General features: G+C 42.5%; 1 protein-coding gene across 2 annotated transcripts in view; it reads right to left on the bottom strand.

Annotated features, from left to right (window-relative positions):
• The window catches only part of TMEM47 (transmembrane protein 47), a 35,686-nt gene extending 20,610 nt beyond the window's left edge, over positions 1-15,076 (bottom strand). The window contains exon 1 of one of the 2 annotated variants that reach the window (XM_044442109.1): positions 14,681-15,059. In XM_044442109.1, the coding sequence (XP_044298044.1) occupies positions 14,681-14,906 (226 nt within the window). In that variant the 5' untranslated portion in view covers positions 14,907-15,059. Of the gene's footprint in view, positions 1-14,680 lie in introns of both variants that reach the window. The other variant, XM_044442108.1, reaches the window with a different exon arrangement.
• Between the last annotated feature and the right edge of the window lie 5,001 nt (positions 15,077-20,077).

Raw genomic sequence — 20,077 nt, forward strand, 5'->3', positions numbered from 1 at the left:
GGACAATTCTTTTGGTTAGGCAGAGGAGACATTCTCCTGCAATACTACAGTAAAATGCATTTATTTGTGGATTTGACCCAAAATCAGGAGAATGTTTAAATAAGGAATAAATTCATCTAGCCAATACAATTGTGTGTTTGTAAGCTTAGAGTAGTGCAGAATGCATTCCCTTCACTGTTGAGAAGTGATCCTGATTGTGGAGCAAAGCACAATTGCTATTTTGGGGATCCTTTTACTTTCGACAGCACAAGAAAGGTTTCTTTCCTCTGGTTTGGCCAGTATGAGGACTGAAGGGACAAAAATCACTTGAGGACCCAAATAAGCTTGTGCACTCTGTCCTCTCCTGCCTTTACCAGCTCTCTTCAGTGGTTATGACTTGCTTTTCTTGCTTTGGTTCTTTCAGCCTTCTGGGTCTTGGTGCAGTGCACAATGTAAGGGCACATTTTTTGCTTGGTGTGCTTCCCTCACACACAGAGAGAGAGAGAGAGAGAGACTCCAGCCTTCCTATTGTCTGCTACTGTTGTGGACCTTTCGTGGCACATTTCTGCCACCACCTTGCATCTCTTCATTGGTTAGGCATTATGCTGTATTATTTACATTCCATTTTGATATTGTTTGTTTTTCCTTTATCCCACGAGATCTTTTCCCGCATGTTTCTGCACTGGTTACACCTACTTGGCAATGGCATTTCACTTCCTTGTTTATTGCAGAGTTGTCACTGTTGTTGTTTTTACATGTTCACCTTTCTTGTATCGCTGGAACAATTGACCTATTAGCAATCCAAAGCTTTCTGCTTATAAAGATGATGTTAGGCAATGGCCCACTAGGGCCGGAGCCCTGCATTTCTATTCCACCACCTTGTTGTTCATGGGCACTTGCTGAAAGAAAAATATATGGGCCATGATGATCTCTGTTAAATCTGATCTCTGGATTAATCAGCTGTTTGCCTATATGTGCATCACCTCCTGCTGCCCCGGCCCCTTTGAAACCTTCTGAGTTGTTTCCCTCAACTCCCCAAAGCCAAATGCCCTCCTCTCCCTTTCACAAATAGCAGTGTCCTTAGGAGACTGGGTATCAAAGGGCTGAGACGGCACTGCAGGAGCACCTGAGCTGGTCTCTGGGCCTGAAGTTCAGCACCTCTGAACCAGAGGTTTCCTGGATCCAAAGCCATGTCATCTTTTGAATCTTAAGATCTACAATCAAGATGGCCCGTGCCTTTGATTACCATCCCTACAGCAATTTCATATTTTGGATATTTTCATAATGGTTTCACCTTTTTTACATTTAAAGTACATTTAGTTCCCCCCACCAAATCTGTTCTAGCATCATCTTCAATAAGTTTTCTGAATCTTACTTGGTTTTCTGTATTTTATTTAGTTTAGTTCTGAGTAACATGACCCAAGTTCTGATCTCAGGAAATGGCTGGTTACTTGAGCCAAGAATATCTGCTTGTCCGGGTAATCTGTTTTAGCACCCAGTTTATCTACTTTGCTTTTGCCTTTGGGTTCTAATGGGGGGACCCACAGCATTTGGTTATAAAAAGCTACGGTTCTGAACTGCATATCTGATTGCCTTTTAACAATATGCAAGTTAATTAATTGCTTCAAATGTGTTCTGTTGGCTGTGTCCTTTGTTACGGATGTGCATATTTCTTCCACCAGCTTTGCAGCTCTGGGTTCATTTCTGTAAGCATAACCAGCATAGTTTGCGAAGTGTATGGCTCTTCAGCATTCTGCTCTCTTGTGTATCTTCTTACTTCCTGTTTTTTTGGATTATCTTCTGGCTGTGCTCTTAAGTAACACACTTTTCCTCTTTCAAATGCAGGGTTTTGTTTTTGGTTTTCCACCTTGCAATTATGGATAATTCATATCAGCGCAAAATACTTTGTTGCCTCCCTTCTATACGTTGGTGATGCCACCACCGCAATGACAAGGCATATTCATTCTTTCCATGTGTGTTGGGCAGTGGCTTTTTAGTGGTTATAGATTATATATTAAGCAGCAAGCCTAAAGGAATGAAGCCAGAAAGGAGTGAAGTGGCACGTCTACCACTTTATTCCTAGCCTTGCTAGCTCATGTTGGCCAGGGCAAAAGTTTGTGGGGACAGTTTTGTTGCACTTTTCAGCCTGGTGGATCTGTGTGCTTCCAGTTTACAGCCACTGAGACAAGGAGATTAGCAATAGCTATGTCAGTTTCAGGTCTAAAACAGGTGACCAATCTAGATTGGGCTAGCCTGGAGAATGCAGCAGTTCTGGATCCAGTAGCTCCAAATCTGCCTCCTCCCCACACACACCCCATGAATTTTCCTGTTTTGTGCTGTTCCATTTGCTACTATGTGTGAACCAACTGGTGCCAGCACCATCTTCCTGCCCAGAGTGGACAAAGTCTGAAGACAGAGGGCCACCAACACACAATCCAGATCCATTCCAGCCACCAGCATTTGGGAGCGGAGATGATTGTGCTCTAAATCTCACTTCTTTGAGTAGTCACATCTGTGTGCTTTCCTGTTATAATATGGAAATATAATGTAATAACATTATTATTATTCTGATTTTTTCAATATTGATTTTATCCATTTGTTCAGGTGTGTTGGCTGTTTATAAGCATCTGTGGTACACATCCACGGTATTTTGTGTTTTAGAACCAAGAAGAAAATGTCATAGTTTTAGCCTGATGTGTCTCTTCAAGTATACACAGTTCAGTTTGGAGACAGGGAATGTTTCGCTTTTGCCTATGTTATGTCCAAAACTAATGATTTCCTCTCCCTTCTGGCACTTGTCATTTATTTTGGGCATGACAATTTATCAACACTGTTTTCATCAGCCAATTATTTCCCTGTTCTTTTGATTTGTCCAGCATGCTGCAAGGAACACATGGAGTAGGCACCAGCAAAAATTGATGAGGCATGCGATAAGCTAATAGCAATGTTGGCAAATGGTGAACATTGCAGTTGTTTTCCTTATTCTGATTTCATTTGTCTGAATTAATCTGATGCAATCCTTCCTCTTTCTGTCTCTATTTTATATCCTAATGTTTCATTCCAAAATGTCACTCGGGGTAGCTAACAATAAAATCCAGAATAAAAACCAAATTTCTCCCTCTTGGAATTTGATCATTTTATTTCTAAATGATAGGAATGTTTGTGTGATCTCTGCGGATGAGTTGCAAATGCTTTGCATTGCCAGGAAAACTTAGGTGTACTCACTTGAACTGGTGGAGATACGGCACACTGAGGGTTTGGAGTGAAACTGAAACGAGAACTCGAATGAACACAGAGGGAGGCTCAGGCTACCAGAAAGGCATAAGTGGCTCTAAGGCTGTTACTCAGGTTGGAGGCTTTAAGACTCGCTGTAGCAGTGAGCTGAAAATATTTCCGCTAGATAATTTCCACATTCTCTCTTCCAAACCAAAGAGCAGTCAATTAGATAAAAGCCAGGGACTGGTGTCGGACTTCAGGAGGATTCCTGCTGGTCTGTGGGGGGGCCACATCCCGCTTGCCATGGACCACCATGGGGCTGGCTGTGCTCCAGCATCTCTTCCTTGGTTGCCATCATATTCGCAGAGGGTGCACTGGGAGGGGAAAGACTGGTCACTGGGAGCCAGCTGAGAGCCATGCTGCACCAATTTTGGTATTTTGTTCTTCTCTGGCAGTTTTTGTTGCTCAGTTTCTGATTGTTTTGGAGAATTTTCATTTTTTCAGCATTGTGTTTGGAAACTAATACACAGAATACTGTACTATATGTATGGTGCTTTTTGTTCTGCCTCAGCAGTCCCCGAGGTGGTTTTCCTGTTTTCGCTGGTCCCCACTGGAATAAAGGACTCTAAGTTGCCATGATCTGTGGCTACTGTGTGTCAAGATGCCATAATGGCCAAGGAGAGAAGGATGGGTATTTCCATTGGCCCAATTTTGCATAATGCCTTTTCAATAAAATTAACCCTTTTGGTCTTCTATCTTTTCCCTCAAATGATGGCCAGGTTGTTAACTGGAAAAGAACACTACAAACCTGTTACTCAAGTACAAGAACTTCACTGGCTTTCACATTTTCCCCAAGCATAATCAGGTCATGATTGTGGAGGTTGGGAAACTGAGAGAGGTCTTTTTAAATGATGCACCTGTGAAACCTTTTCCCACAATATATTCATCATGTGCTTCTTCTTTAGTCCCTGTGTAAGGTCTGCCTTGTTTATCTAAAGACAGTCATGCCTGCTTCTTTATAGGGTGTGGGGGTCTCTTTATCTGCATTTGCCTGATTTCTATGGATGTATAAAATTTCTATAAAGCAGAGTTAAGGAAAATGATGCATTGGAAGGCCGATTATGTGCACTAAAAAATTGTGTGTACAAACTTCTATCAGCTAACCCTTTTCTGTTTGTGGATATATATAAATCCTTTGACACCTGGAAATCCTGCAATGGGTTGTGGCAGTTAACTGAATTAGATCTAAAAATAAATTTACTGCCCAATAATTTCCATGTTTACTCAGAAGGCGTATCCACTGAGTACAACAAGGCTTATTTCCAAGTAAGTGTGCATAAATTTGCAGTTTTAGTTTTATTGGCCTTGCTTTTGAGTGGGTGGTTACAGTCAACAATTAAGCTTTTACAGGCCGATTATCTCTAATTTCTTTTCTTATTTCTTTCTGCAGGTTAGATGTCCCTCACTTTAATCGCCACTGAACATAAAATACAAAAGCAAAAGGGGCTTTCTTTGGTTTGGGTTGGGTTGGTCTGCTTTCCTTGTGGGGAGCAGGCAGTTAATTTACATAAAAATGTTTAATTAAATGTTTGTTTAATGAAAAGCTGTTATCATATCAATCCAGTTTGCTAAGCACTTATCCAAGTACAAGATAAGCAAAGCATTACATGAAATTATGTAGTCTATAATTTATTATTTGGAAAATAAGTGCAATGTACACTTAAGAATTCCCTGTGCTACATACAGGAGACAGTTACAATGTTCAGTATATTAAGTGAACTCTGAGCATTCACTCTCAATTCAGAAATCAGGGAAGCCTTACAATAATGCATGGAAAGGAGAATTGCAGTGAAACAAAGTTATAGCTACATTTTAGATTATATGCTTCTTGGGGCAGAAAGTGAATTTTCTATATTTTCCTATATTTCCTAGCCCATCTGTTCCAATATAAGCAATCCTTTCAGTTAGGATGTGCGGACAAAGTCAAGCCTTCACCAATGCTAGGGTGTAATCCTATGCATGTTTAGACAGAAAAACAATTCTTTTATACATTTCCTGGTGTGTTGCTACAACTCCCACCTTTTGAATCAGCCTTCTTGGTTTGTCTTTAACAATCATTTCGACCTGAAAACTTTTATCTGTTGGTTCTTACAGGTTAACCTGCTGTTTGAAAGCATATTTGACAAGTTAAGGGTCTGCCAGGCTGGAAGGTGTATCATAGAATCATAGTAGCGTTGAAAGGCCACCTGATCCAAGCCCCTGCTGTTGTAGGTCACCAATTTATTCCGTCCCACTCAGGTTTAAGTTATTTATTTATTTTTCAATTTATATCCTGCCTTTTTCCTACAAAGGGCTCAAGGCAGCTTACATCTCCTCCTCCATCTTATTCCCACAACAACAACAATCCTGTGAGGTAGGTTGAGCTGAGAGTCTGTGACTGGCCCAGACTCACCCAGTTGGCTCCATGGCTGAGCAGAGACTAGAACCCAGATCGTCTGAGTCCCAGTCCCATGCTCTTAACCACTACACTGGTTATGGGGGGGGTTAGTGGGGAAAGGGGGGGGGCTGGTCCACTGACAACTTTACATGCCAACAGCATCCAAACTATTTCATATTCCTTGTTGCTTCTCACTAAAGCCTTTCTTAGATCCTCCCTTAAAATTTTGGTGAGTTAAAGAGCCCACAGGTTTCTGGCTGAGCCTCTGGGACTGATACAACATAACTTGTGCCTTAGGAACAAATGAGATATGATGCAGGAGATCTGTGAACTGGGTATTTTGTGTTTGTTTCTTTATTTTAAAAGCAATAGGGGCCAAGATGCTGGCAAAAGATGGGGGAAGGGTTGTGCATGAGGAAAGAAGCATACAGGTATCAGGCTTGCTTTTAACTTTTTTTTTTTTTTTTTTTTTGAGATAGAGAGAGAATGAATAGTGAAAGATCACCCACATCATTTTAGGTTGACCATACTTACTTGCAGTATATTCTTTTTCTCACTCCCTTCCTGTTTCTATCTGTATCTGGTAACTATGACTTTTGCTATTTTTACCCTAGAATAAACACAGAGTAGGACCCCACTGTGGTAGTAGGAGGCTTTTAGGAGTTGGATTGGTTCCCATCCATGCTATTACAGAGTAACAAAAATGTGTAGCTGCTAGATAAGGATTTAAAGTGATGCCTGTTTCGTCCCAGTGTCACAAGGCAACACATATACAGAGACAATGACCATTTAGGCTCCTCCTGATGCCTGGACATGTCACACATTATCTCAGAAAGATGGCTAGAGGAACAGAAGGGCACACCACCTGCTCTGCTGCTGATGCCCTGCAGCTCTCCGCCCCTTATCTGCCCTGGACATGCCCAGGGAAGGCACACATGCTGGCTTTTATGGGGATAGGCATGACTGTCTTCATCAGGGATCCATATGCATCACATGGGGGTTGGAGGAGCCGCATAGCACTGGGCTCTGGGCTAGCAGTACAGCCCTGCTACCACTTCTGTGCACAAAACCCTCTTCAGGCAAGTAATGAGGAGAGGAGCCCAATGCTGTGGTAGCAAATCATCACCATCTCCCATTTGCAACCCGCTTTGAATCAGCCTTTGTGACAGAATCCAGTTTGGGGCAGGATGATCCCCCACATGGGCATATGGGTCCTGAAAGAACTACCTTAAGATCAGGATATCCTCTTGGAAGTCATCCCGCATTAAGTCAGAAGGAAAAGTTCTCTCACACATACACACTGTGTGTGAGCGGAAGACTTTTGATGTAGTAACAAGGAAAAGGGCAAGGAGAGTGGCTCTTTCTGTGTTTGAACTGAGTTGTTCTTTCTCGGTGTGATTTTAAGCTTCTCTCTTATGCTCTGTTTCATTTGCAGTTTCTTCTAGCTTTGTAGCGTGTAAATTTGGAGCACAGTGTGAACAATGGTAAGAACATCTTTCTCTCCCTGGTTAACCATGTAACTTCCTCTCCTACTGAAATCAATGAAATTTAAAAGTGCTATCTTTGGCCGGAATGGGCCTTTGCTGTTTATATTCTCCTTTTCTCCATTATACTCATTAATGAATCGTTGACATCCCTGAAATGAAGGAACTTCTGTGGAATGCCACCTGTTCCTGTCTCTTTTTGACAATGATCCAATAGTTACTACTACTTATATTACTGACAGAAGAAATTTTGCATAAAATAATACAACCTTACAGACTCCACCTTCCACTGAATTGGAACATGAATGCTACCACATCATCTTTTGCCACAAATACACAGACTAGGAGTCGAGGTTACAGTCCACTTGGTTCTAAATATAAGCCTCATAAAATATTAAGACTACTTATATTATCACTAGCAGTAAAAGCATCTTTTAAACTTCAGAAGCCCAATTAAAAAATATTTAAAGGAGTAGCAAGCATTAAAATTTTAAATGCAGCAATACACAAAAGCAGTTACAAGAAGATAAATTAGTTCAGGATACACTTCAAGGAAAATTTCTTCCATTCTTTAAGAACAATCAGTGAAGCAGGTTTCATTTGTTTGTATATTTAATGTAAGCAGTGATAATTATGATCTAAGCACAAACTTTCAAGAAGATCTAGAACAGGTGCAAAGAGATATGTCCCCTGTTGAAATCTCCCCCCACCCCACAAAAAAACCATTGAACCTACGCTCAGGATCTGAAATATATTAAGGGTATCCCTATATGTATTTCCATGTAACTAAAGTTTAAGTACAGGTGGGTAATTCAGGGTTAATTATAATTCAGGTAAGATAGACAGCCAGGTACTTTCCCCAATGTTGAACAATAGAAAAGGATAGCAAGTAAGGGTTTTATTTATGTGTTTATATGTGGTGGTTTTCCCCATGTCCTTCTCAAATGAGATCTTGAAGCTCTGCTCTCTTTCCCTATCTTTTCCAACTTATTTACCAGATTTCCCAAAAGTCTTTTCCACTCCCTTTCATTAAAGGAACAAACAAAAATGTTTTCTGACCTAGGTGATCTCATAATCATGTTAACTTTGCAGACAACCATGGTTCCTAATGTGCAAAATATGGCAGATAGTTATTATTAAGTTTCATGGGCTGCTCTTCATCATTTCACCCCTCCATGTTCACGCGTTTCTTGACTGGGGCAAGTAGTCATGTATTTTTATTTATTTATTTAAAGTTTTTGTATGCCGTCTCCTTGCTATATAGCCTCGGGATGGCTCACAGAAAGTCCAGCAACACTTGCTTCCCAAATGTTTTGGATCCCATTGCCCATGTTCCCTGACTATTGTCCAGGCTGACTGGAACTGATAAACACTGCAATCCAAATCAAATGGACAGCACCAGGTTGCCTGCCCTTGTACTCGGTCATAATCAACACCACGTCGATTGCTCTGTATCTTTGCTAGCACTTGTGCTTATGCTTTATTTATTTATTTCATGCTGCACATGAGCTGAAGCTCTCTGGGTAGTCAATGAAAGTTAAAAACAACAAAAAGAAGAAAGACATAAAAACAATAAGACAACAAATAATAAGACCACAGCAGTTGCAACCAAATTAGCACAGAGGTATAGCAGCACTACAGGATAAAATATAGTACTAGGAACTGAAGTTTAAAAATTAACTATTAAAATACTGGGCAAATTAAAAGGTTTTTCATCTGGGGCCACAAAGAATAGAGAGTAGGCATCAGGAACACCTCTTTGGGGAGCTCATTCCATAGACAGGATGCCACAACCGAAAAGGCCCTTCTGGTAGCTACCCTCTGTACTTCCTTTGGAGGGGACTCCTGGAGAGGGGCCTTAGTGGATGACCTTAGGGTCTGGGTCCAACTTATTTACCTTATTTACATGTGGGGCAAGGAGGCCCTTCAGATAACCTGGTCCCAGTATGTTGAAGGCCAATGGGCAAACTTCCTTGTCTAACAGAATTCTTGTGGAACCCAAGATACTTGCATGGTTTCTAGCAGACTGTCTCTATTGTTCTTCTTCTAGAGATAAAAACAGCCATAGAAATTGTTCCTAATAGGTAGGAAAGGAAGTTCACTCAATACCCAAATATGTTGAGAGGGACAGGGCCTGGACCCTCTTGCAAACCCTCCTTAGGTGTCTTTTAGACTTATCAGCTTACACCTGACTCTGCACAATCCTGATCAACTTTCTCTCACTGTAACCTCAATACAAAGATCTTCATGAACTGCAATTATTTGCTCTCACACTTTTGCCTATGAATTTGCCACTTATTTAATGTGGGGGAACCCAGTATACTTACTGGGTTCCCCCACATCGATGCTTAGAAGGATCTCTGGACTGGAACCATGGGGAGCAGTGGATTGTTTTGCAAAAATTGTGCCTGAGCACACTTTTCTCAAATGTCGTCTATTTGAAAGCGTGGCTACAGGTCAGACTCATTCATAATTTGGCTTACCTGCAGAGGAAGAGACAGAGTAATTCAGAGAAGCCCCATGTAGATCTCCCTTGCTTGACTGAAAAGGGTGAGCAACCACCCTGCAGCTGGAGAAATGCATAGGCTGGTTTTCTTTCTACAACTTACAAGAGAGTTTGAAAGGGTTTTAACCTATATATCACATTTTATCCTTTGAGAAAAGAGGGTATGTTCTGGAAATCTTTAAAAGAAAGCCCATTAAATAGTCCATCCCATGCTAGTATCTAAGAGTGAGATATAAGCATGCTTTTTAGACAGCATATTAGATACTGTGCCTGTAAAGCTTTTTTATGTTATTATTTTTTCCAACCTACTTAGCTGCTATATTTCAATCTTAACAAAATACAATTTGTGCTGTTTATGACATTTCCAGTAAGCCAGGAAAGAACAGTGTGTTGTGACTACCAGTCTTGCTGAGCTATTTGCAAATATCCATCACTATCAAGGCAGTTAAAGCCATGATCTACATATTCCCAGAAGGGAGCTACTTTTGAGCTGTCAATTCTACTTTAGAACAACTGTTCTCATACGAAATCTACCTGTGAACTCTGACCATTTAAAACAAAAACAAAAACCCTGCTACCTTGATTAATAAAAATTACCTAATCAATGTATTTAGTATATATGTAAGGTTCAGTCTCATGTGCCACATAACAAAAAATCCCAAAAGCTGTCACTGTCATTTATCTTTAAAACAACAAGAATACATGAAGGCTGAATTCTGAATTCCTAACTTTTAAACACAATGTGAATACAAAGAGTTATGTGTCTCACTTGCATGGAAACACTACATATAAAAGTAGATAGATTGGTTTGTATTTATGTAGCTAAGTAGATACTAAATATTTATCCATACAAGTCTCCAAATACATTTTCTAGGACCATAATCCTACATAAACATTTTTCTGGTTCCCAAGAAAAAATAATGTCCTATAAAGCAGACAGTTTTATGTATATTGTTTTTTTTTCTTTGTGTATCATTATTTTGATCATTCAGCACATCATAGAATTGCTCCCAAGACATAAGTATCTCTTCACGTGTTAAGCCAAGATACACATTCCCTGGAAAGAGACCATCTCAAATTGCCACTTAGTTTTGCCGATACCACAAAGTTTACAAGGTTAAACTCTAATACAGTATACTAAGTATAATTCAAAAGCATTATGATTCCACATTATGGGTCCTGAGACCATTATGTAGCATTGTGTCATGGAAGCAGACTACAGGTTTTACATGTTAAATGCCATGAGAAATATACATGCAAAGGGGCATAGTTCTGCTGTTAGAAAGTACCATATTACTACTTTTTGGCTGAAGTCCTCTACCTACTTACCTCAGAATAACTCCCACTGAGCTCAATAAAGCTTACCTCCCCCTGCCCCATATATGTGTGTGTGTGTGTGTGTGTGTGTGTGTGTGTGTGGATTGCTCTGTTAAGGGCCTAGTCTCCATCCAAATCAGCCCTCCAAGCTTTGATTCTTCAAAGTTTTACCGCTATGTAGCTCCACAGAAATCAAGAGAGCTCTTCTAAAATAAGAGTCTGTGATCTTAATAGAAATCTTCTTTTTTGGTTTTCTTTTAACATGGCATATCAGGATATGTTTATATCTTTAATTATTTACCACAAGATCCATCAAGATGGGCAACAACTGGCAACAAGAAGAAGCTTATTCTCTGACAATTTTAATGTGACCCTCTCTTTAAAATATTTAAAACATATGCATAACCTTCTCTCCTTCTTTAGTGCTACCTATTGTTGACAGGAACATGTTGATGCTCTGTTAGCAAGCATTGTAAGGAGAGTTGTATTGTAAGCATACTGTTTGTTAACAAGGGATATGCTGGCCATTAGTAAACTGGACAAAGATAATATTTTCTGGTACATTTGGTCTAAATGCTCAGGGGACATTCTTTGCTGCAAATACAACAGGGTTTGCCCTCTCTGAGAGCAGGCAGGGCCTAAAGTCTAATTAAGACAAAGGCTCTTAATTAAACTTTGGCTATGCTTTACAGGCACCAGTGTGTGTCTGCCCTTGATAGTGCCACTTGAGGTGCTGTCCTTCAAGAACTGCCGTGCGAAATGCTTTAGGACAGTGAGAAAAGATGCCTTGCACTTACGGTTCCTTCATTTTTCCACTTACATTGCTCCTCACTCTGGTGCCATAATTAAAAAATCTTCCCACAAGAACCTTTCTGCTTATTTCTAGCATATTCAGGTGTTGTACACCTTATAAGGTGTGTCTGGAAAGAAGGCGCACACAGAATACAGACATTCAGTTTCATGGAATAAAAACCAGGGCAGATTGTTTTCAATAAAGGACTAACATCAAATCAGCGCAATCCACTGTTTCCAAGACATAAATACCTTTTTCCAGTGCATGCAGAGGATTTGATTCAAGTACAACTTATGTGTCTAAGAAGGCTTGTGTGCGTGTGTGTGTGTGAGTAGTACAGGTTTCCCTATTTCAAAGCCTGGCTCCCCTGCAAAATGCACTGAAAGGAAAGGCCTTATTCAAATGGCCTCAGCATTCATTCCTGGCATCTTGTAAAACCTGAGAAACTACCTTTTAATAAAGATGAAACAAACCTCACTCTGTGCCTTAATGGGGTCTTGAAATTCCCCAAAGTAGCATTCAGGAAGATGCTGCAACACACACATATTTTTCTCAATTCATTTATCATTTGAAAATGCAATGTCCAGCCTACAAACTACATCCAACCCATACTTTTCACCTTTAATTCTTGAAAAGAATCTGAAAAGAGAGATGACTGCCAGAAACAATTAGGAAGCACTTAGCAATCCTCTAAGACTGCTGTAAGGACTATCCAGTCTTAATTCCCACATTCTTCTGAAGGTGAAGAAATAAAGTGCAAACAAAGAACCTGGATATAACTGAATCTCAGCTGGCCACCTATCCCTCATTCCCACCCAATCCATCTGAATTACGCAATCAAGGGGATATTATTTTAGGAGACAGAGAAAGGGAGCAAAGATCCCTGTTACTAAGGAGACACATAAGAGCTGACATTCCTACATAAATTTCAGGGTGGGGGAAGAGAAAAATAACGCTCTCCCACAAAGTTTGTTTAGAGTCCCTGGTAACTGCACAAAGAAGCAATTCTTTGAAAAGAAAAGGAAAAAAGAAAGAAGAAACACCTCACTAGAAACCAAGTTACACTAGATGAAGTGAGAACAAGAGGAAGGAAAGAGCTTCTGTGCTAGTTTAGAAACAAAACATCCAAAAAAAATGAAAAAGGATTTTCAGAAAAACAAGGGCAAGGAACTCCCCTGCCCCCCCCCCACACACACACAAAATACAACAGGGAGCCAAGCCAATAGAAAGCCAACATTTTCTTGCATAATTTCTGAAAAAATGCAGAAAGAAAAAAAAAGCAAAGGGGAAAAATCTCCAAGGATAATATATTATTCAAAAGCTGATTTAAGGGTTAGTGAGTGGGGGTTACAGTTTAACTTGTAAACGTTTCCAGACAAGATTACAGAAGCTGTTGCTGAGTGAAAAATAATAACACGGTTTGTAATAGTAATAACAATAGTAATAACAATAATCAACAATTTCAGACCAGGCAATGCTGCAGACTAAGCAAATCACTCATTGTTGAGTGGAAACTGATTTTGCAATCACCTTAATCACTTTAAGAGGACAATTCTAAGTTTGGAGTGGTGAGTTGTTATTTTTCTCATTCATGAACTGAAACAAAATGTTACCGGAAAAAGACCAATAAAACCAATGAAGTGTGTGATGAGCAGGAGTAGAAAGAAACCCAACACAGGAGACTGTCTAGGGAAAATCCTCCTCAGGGACAGTGGAGGGGAGCATCAAGCTAACGGAGTCGAAAAGGTGTCAGAATACTATGAAACAAGAATGTTTCTTCTTGTGTTGCCTGCAGATTCATTGATCTGAAAGCCACAACTTTTTCTGACAGCAACAGCTTGGGGAGTGTCAGCAGGGCACAGTGCATAAATAGTAATCATGAACTGCAAACCACATCCAGATTTCCCAGAGCCAGTTCCACGCTTAAACAGGCATGTTTCAAGCTTATTCGTGGAGTAAATGCATAAATTCAAAAAAATCAAGCAATCACCCCATGCAAATGCTTTGCAAGAGCTAATCTTGTTTTCCCATCTCTGCTATATACTAGTTTCCAAGGCACACAAAAAGAGCATACAATGGTGTGCATGCAATATTGAAACTGCCTCATTTCAAAGAGACATTATTTGCTTTTCTGCTGACTTGGGGGCTGCAAGATGGGGAGGTACAGCTGGGGAACTAACCCTGCAGACATAAAGCATGAAATTCAGCAGGAGTTGAAGGGGAAGGGAGAGGACCTGACTGCAGAGGACCAGACTAGGGTCTCAACTGGTAGGGTGCTACGAAAGGAGGACCAGGGGCACCCGCAAGTGGGGTTGATTGTGATAATTATAGGAGGGTACAGCCTTTCCATTCCCGGACTACCAAAGACTCGATGAGGCTCTGGGACGAGGTGGGCTCTGGGCAGGGTAACAGCGTTACTAACAGCCTGGAAAACTGCTGGCTTTGGGAGACTCCGGTTAGGATGCAGGAAGAAGGGCGTGCTGGGCTGCGAAGTCAGGTGGGATGCATGAGTGAGAACGGGTGGCAGGGCGCGTTCGCAAGAGGTGCCACGCAGGTGATTCGCGATGCCCTGAGGCGTGTGCCACGGCCGGGCACTCAGCAGCTGATGGGAGGGCAGGTCGAGTGCTCGCTGCGAGGGGAAGCAGACGGGCTGCGCATCCTGGGGAGGAAAGGGGTGCAAGAGGGGCGACGGGGAAGCGGGCTGCCCCCGAGGAAAACGCGGCGAGGCAGGGAGAGCGCAGGCTTGCCAGGGGAGGACGGGGGGCGTGCGGGGAGGCGGTGAGGAGCTGCTGTGCGCGGAGGGGCGGCGCGGGGGTGGGGAAGGGCACCACGGAAAGGGATGCTCGGGGGAGCTGCTGCAATGGGTGGGGTCAGAGGGGAGGGGAGGAGAGGGGAGGGGAGGCCGGCTGGGCTTGGAGGGCGCGGGCAGGGAAGGTCGCCTCGCTCACCGCTGTTCAAGGTAGTTTTGCAGCGCCAGGTCTCCGGGTTGCTGAGTTTGCTGCAGGACTCCCAGAGGGACAGGTAAGACTGGTGATCGGCCGTCACCCAGGCCGGGCTCAGCACGGCGCCCAGATCCAGACACAACGCCAGGAAGATGCACACCAGCCCCACCAGCTTGAGCGGGGTCAGCACCGAGACGCGCACCTCCTCCATGCCGCTGCCGGCTGAAGCCATGGGCGACAGCGGGTTAGCAGTGGCCGCCGCCTCTACAAGCCCGGCGCTTTTCGGTCAGGAATCCCGACGGAGCCGGGCGGACGGAGAGCGCGCCCAATCCTCTAGTCCCAGCAGACCCGGTGCGGCGGCGGCGGCGGCAGCTCCCTGCAGTCGCCACTTCTCGGGTCTCGCAGCCCGGCTCTGCCCAGCGAATCACTCCTCCCACCTGCCCTCCCCGTCTGGGGAAGGGGCGGGAGGAGCGCCGCTCGCGGGGCGGGGTGGGCGTCGAGCCGCGCACGTCACTCCCAGGGCTTCCTCGGGGGAAGGAGAGCGGGCGGCGAGGCTTCGGCTGCCCCCAGCGGCGGCTACAGCAACGCTGGCGGCCGGGGGCGCCGCGGCTGCTTTTGCTCCCCGCTGCGCTCCGTCCGGACAGGGCGAGAGAATTCAGCGGGGTGGCGGGCTGGAGGGGCGGGCTGAGCGCCGCCGCCCTTCTGGCAAGCGACTCGAGGGGAGGCACTTCGGGTGGGATGCCTTTGCCCGCGGGAAGAAACAAGCCTGGGCTCAGCCTTCCCTCCCTTCGGGGAAAAGGCTCTTTGCGACCTGCCGCTTCTTTCCCCACCACGTCTTGTTCCCTCCCCCTGCCCAGCGTTGTCCCCTCCCGGGTCTTCTCCTCTCTTCCCTTTGGCAGGAAATCTTCTATGGGGCTGGGGAGGTCCAGAACAAACACGGAAAGACAAGAGAAAATCAGCGTCTGGGTCTGCCTTCCACCCCCGTTTTATTTATTGCTTTTTATTGGCCAGGTTTTTGCAGACGGTGCTGTAAACTTTCTGGGCTGGGACCGTGTGCCGTGCACTTTCTGCAGAGCTTCTGGGGCCTTCTCTGTGCGAAAGAAACAAGAAGTAATAATAGTAGACTATGCAGCTGTATAAAGTGATACTGGCATCTCATCATCGAGCGTGGGATGATTTGGAGAGGAACGCCCCTAAATTGAATTGCTGTTCAGGGATTGAGGTGCCTTTTTTTTTAACAGAGGAATCATAATAAAATGTGTACAACATCTAGAGCAAAATTAGAGTTGGTAGAGAGCCAGTGTGTTGTGGTGGAGAAAGAGTTGGAGTGGGACCTGGGAGACCTGCATTCTATTCCCTACATGACCGTGTTCGTCAGTGAGTGACTTTGGGCCAGTCACTCACTCTCAGGCCAACCTACCTCACAGGACTGTTGTGAGGATAAAATAGAACTATATAAGGTGCCTTGGCTTCCTTGCAAGAGGAAAAAAGGGTTGGATATAAGTGGAATGTAACAATAATTGTAATAATAGTTCTATGTAAAGACAGACTGAGTAGACATGGGACTCCATTTTACAAATGAGAATAATAATAGCAATAAGATTCTAAAAGAATGAAAATTATAATACTGGAATGATGGGGGCATCTGAGGCTGTAGTCAAAGCAAGGAAAATAAATATCTCTAGAATAAGGATGTCAGTTCAGACCTTTTAGCCCATGGGTCAGTTTAATTTTTGGAGAAGTTCCATATTCACGTTGTGAATGAGGTTGAAGGCAGAATCCTTTAGGTTAGCAGTTCTTATTGCCAGTAACTAAGAGGCAATTTAGCCTTTGAGGGAAAGTCACATAAGCTGCAACGCCACCACATTGTCAGCAGATCCGGGAAAGGGCTGGAGCCAAAGGAAAGGAGTTCGCCATCTGGGGAATCTTCAGGGGTAGGAGTGGAACTGCAGGCTGGCCAGATTTGCCCCATGAGCTGGAATTTGACAGCTCTGCTGTAAAGCTGTTATGGCTTCTGATCTTGCCATAATTAATGCATGCCTTTTGAGGAGACAGCCATTATCGAAATGACAATGACATTTATCCTGAGCAGGATACTGCTATGCTACAATTCTGTGTTACATGCTAAAAATTGTTGCCTGAGAAATATTCAACTGCAAACTCTTCTAGCCTACATCGATTCCTAGCCAGATAATCATTTCTTCCATGTCTGATGTTCCAGAGTATATACCATCCACTAGTAGGCAGAATAGCGCCACAAACAATTTACAGGTGAGAAGCTTCTTGGAATTGTTGTAGATTGCAAGCAGAATGTGAGTCAACAATGTGAAGTTGACTTTATATTGTATTTTGTATTTTTAATCTAACTTTTATATATTATTTTAATTTAAGATTATAATTATTTTAATTTATTGTTGTAACCTGCCCCGAGTATAGAACATGGAATAACAGACTCACGTTGCAGGAAAACAGATGCCAGCTAAAAATCAGAAAGAAGTTTCTGACCGTTAGAGCAGTATGGGAATGGAACCACTGACCTAGGAACATTGTGGGCTGTCTTGCATTAGAGGCATTCAAAATGCAACTGAACAGCCATCTGAGGGGGATGGTTAACTTGGAGTCCTACACTGAACAGGGGCTTGAACCTGATGGCTCTCTGGCCCCTTCCAACTCTATTATTATAGATTCTATGAAAACTTGGCATAATCTTCAGGTTAGCAGGAGAAAAAGTGTTGGCAGGAAGAACTGGAAAATGGAGAGCCAGGGATGTAATTGAGTATGATTGATTTCTAAGGAAGTATGAGTTATGAATCAGGAAAAAATGGCAACTGGAACTGTAATAAAAAAGCAGAATAGGTTAAAGTTTAGGGCTTACCTAAAGGCTTGGGGATTGTGGTGGATGATCGCCAAATAAAGGTGCAATTCTAAGTATGTTTAGTCAGAAAAAGGATCCAGGATTCATAGTCTCTTCCAGCCAGCCATGTTGGATTTAAGACATTGCTTCTGTCTTATCATCCACTAAACTGTATCCTAGTAAGTTAGCGAAAGCTTAATGTAAATTTGAATGGAAAGCCTGCATCTGGAGACATCTCAATATAACTAAAGTAAGCATCAGCAAGGACTCAGAAGGGAAACTGAAAATGTATAAGGTAGGAAAAAATTGTGGTGTGGAACAGGAAGAACCATGTATGTAGAACCAGTGGTGGCATATTTGAAAGAATATTGGTCAGGAACAACCACAAAAACCTATCCAAGGATGTGCGAACATATCAAATGAAAAGGCACTGTTTCAACCAAACAAGGGCCAGTGAATACAGAACTGAAAAACAACTGATGTGGTTGTCTGGACATTTACACTTGCTGGAAAGGTTCTGGTCATAACAGAACACAATGAGCAGTTAAAAAGCTTAGAATATGACATTACCAAATGTATTCCACTAACTTGATACTAGCTTCACTGGAATTGCATAAAAAGGATGGTGAGCTTAGGCACAGTCACGTTCTCCTCTCCTGTATCAGAAATGGGCATGCAAATATTTGGGGTTTGACTGGGTTAAAGAAAAACTGTAACTGTAACTCTACCAAAAGAAGTTAAGTAGTGAGTCCCTTCTCTCTTCTTAAGTGTGTATGAGTTTGTTCTTTTAACAGTGTACTCCACTTAGAGAATATTTATTATTGGGCAGATTATAACATAAAGTCAATACAATCTAAATGAAACTTAGCAACCCCATGTTGCTTTTGTCTTGTACCCAGACTCTTTGCTCAGCTTCTCGGAGCTCCTTGTGAATGCTATCTCCATAGGAGGTTCAAAAGGTGGCAACTAGGGAGGCAGCCTTCCCAGTGGTGCCCCTCACAATTAGGGGCTGATCTCCCCATGGAGGCCCATTTGGTTGCCACACCGTCATCTTTTCAATGCCAGGTTAAATCTGCCCTCCATTTCCAGGCCATTAATAATACTCAGTGGCATGTGGTAAGACACATGCTTCAACTGGTTTTAATATGTCTAGTGTTTTAGTTTGATTGGTTGTTCTATAGACATCATTTTAATAGTTCATTTTTTCATTTTTAATGTTGTGTTTGATTATCTTGTAGTTTGTGATTCTGTGAACCACCAAGAGAACTTTGGGTGGTGGGCACTATATAAATAAATAACTAAAAAGTATGGTTTCTGTTTGCATATCATGTGGAATACATTTTGAATGAAGGGGCAATCTAGAAAAAAAATATATATTGCTGGAGGCTCAGTTACTGGAACTATGAGTGAGGGCACTGCTCAATGCAAGGTTTTTTGTAGGTCCCACTTATTCCATCCGGTGTAAGCACCTTTGGAAACTTCTATGAGAGCAGATGCTTTAAAAAAAAATCTTTAGGGAAAAAACTTGTGGACAGAGGGGATCCTAAAAGTCCAGTGAAGACTAAGCATTTTCAGTGCCCATGAAATGCTGATAAACTGGTGGGAGCTAAGCGCAGAAAAGTGAGTGCGGGCTGTAGTGATTTTTGCTGTAACAGGGCACACTGGACTGGATCCAAAAGCACAAGCTCTCCGCACTGCAACATTCAGTTACAGGTCCACTTGTAGTCATTACTGTAATTTTGTTAGAGGAAGCATCAATCCTCCTTAGAAACCACTCCAAACCATCACAGCAACGTCGTTCACTCTAGGATTAAAAAATGCTTAGCCCAACCAGAGTCCAGACAACTTCGTTCTGCATGTGTTGTGCTCTAGACACTATCAATCTATCCTCATTTGTTATACTTGTCAGGCCTTTTCATCATTGCTCTCCCTCCCCCCTTTTTTTAATATGCCCCAGGGGCCTTTGAATCCCTAGTAGACGTAAATCAATTTTCACACTTTTGAAATCAATTCATTTTCAGTTCACCCCCACATTTGTTCCTTTCCCTATGCACTCAGCCCCACTTCACTCTTTAATTTGGCTCCGTTCATTTCTCCATCAATTTGTTCAGACAAAACCTGAAACCAAACACTTTCAGGAGCATGATTAAATCTGCAGTGCTTATTTGGGAGTGATTCCAACTTGGCTGAGAGGCATGCTAGATTCCATGTCATGTAAGCAATAAACACTTTGCTGTGCAAAGATGCTTTCTTCAAATACATGGCCCAGGAAGCTGTTTATAAAGGATTCTGGCTCATCTTTTAAGAGTGTGATTTGACCTTCACAGCCCCTCTGATCTCAAGGAAGTGGGACAAGTAAAAGTCAACCCATGCACTTGCTAATCAAGCTGTTAAGGCTTGGCTTAGCTTGAACCCTTATTTAGTCTTATGTGAAAGAAACTACCAAATACATGCTTGAACAACAACACTGTGTGACTTTTCTGATTTTCAGAAAGACTGCTTCAGTTCTGATGAACCATTATTTCTAGGTCAATAATGAATCTGGGTGG

The sequence above is a fragment of the Varanus komodoensis genome, unplaced genomic scaffold, assembly GCF_004798865.1.
Source record: "Varanus komodoensis strain SLA01 unplaced genomic scaffold, ASM479886v1 scaffold4, whole genome shotgun sequence".
NCBI lineage: Eukaryota > Metazoa > Chordata > Lepidosauria > Squamata > Varanidae > Varanus > Varanus komodoensis.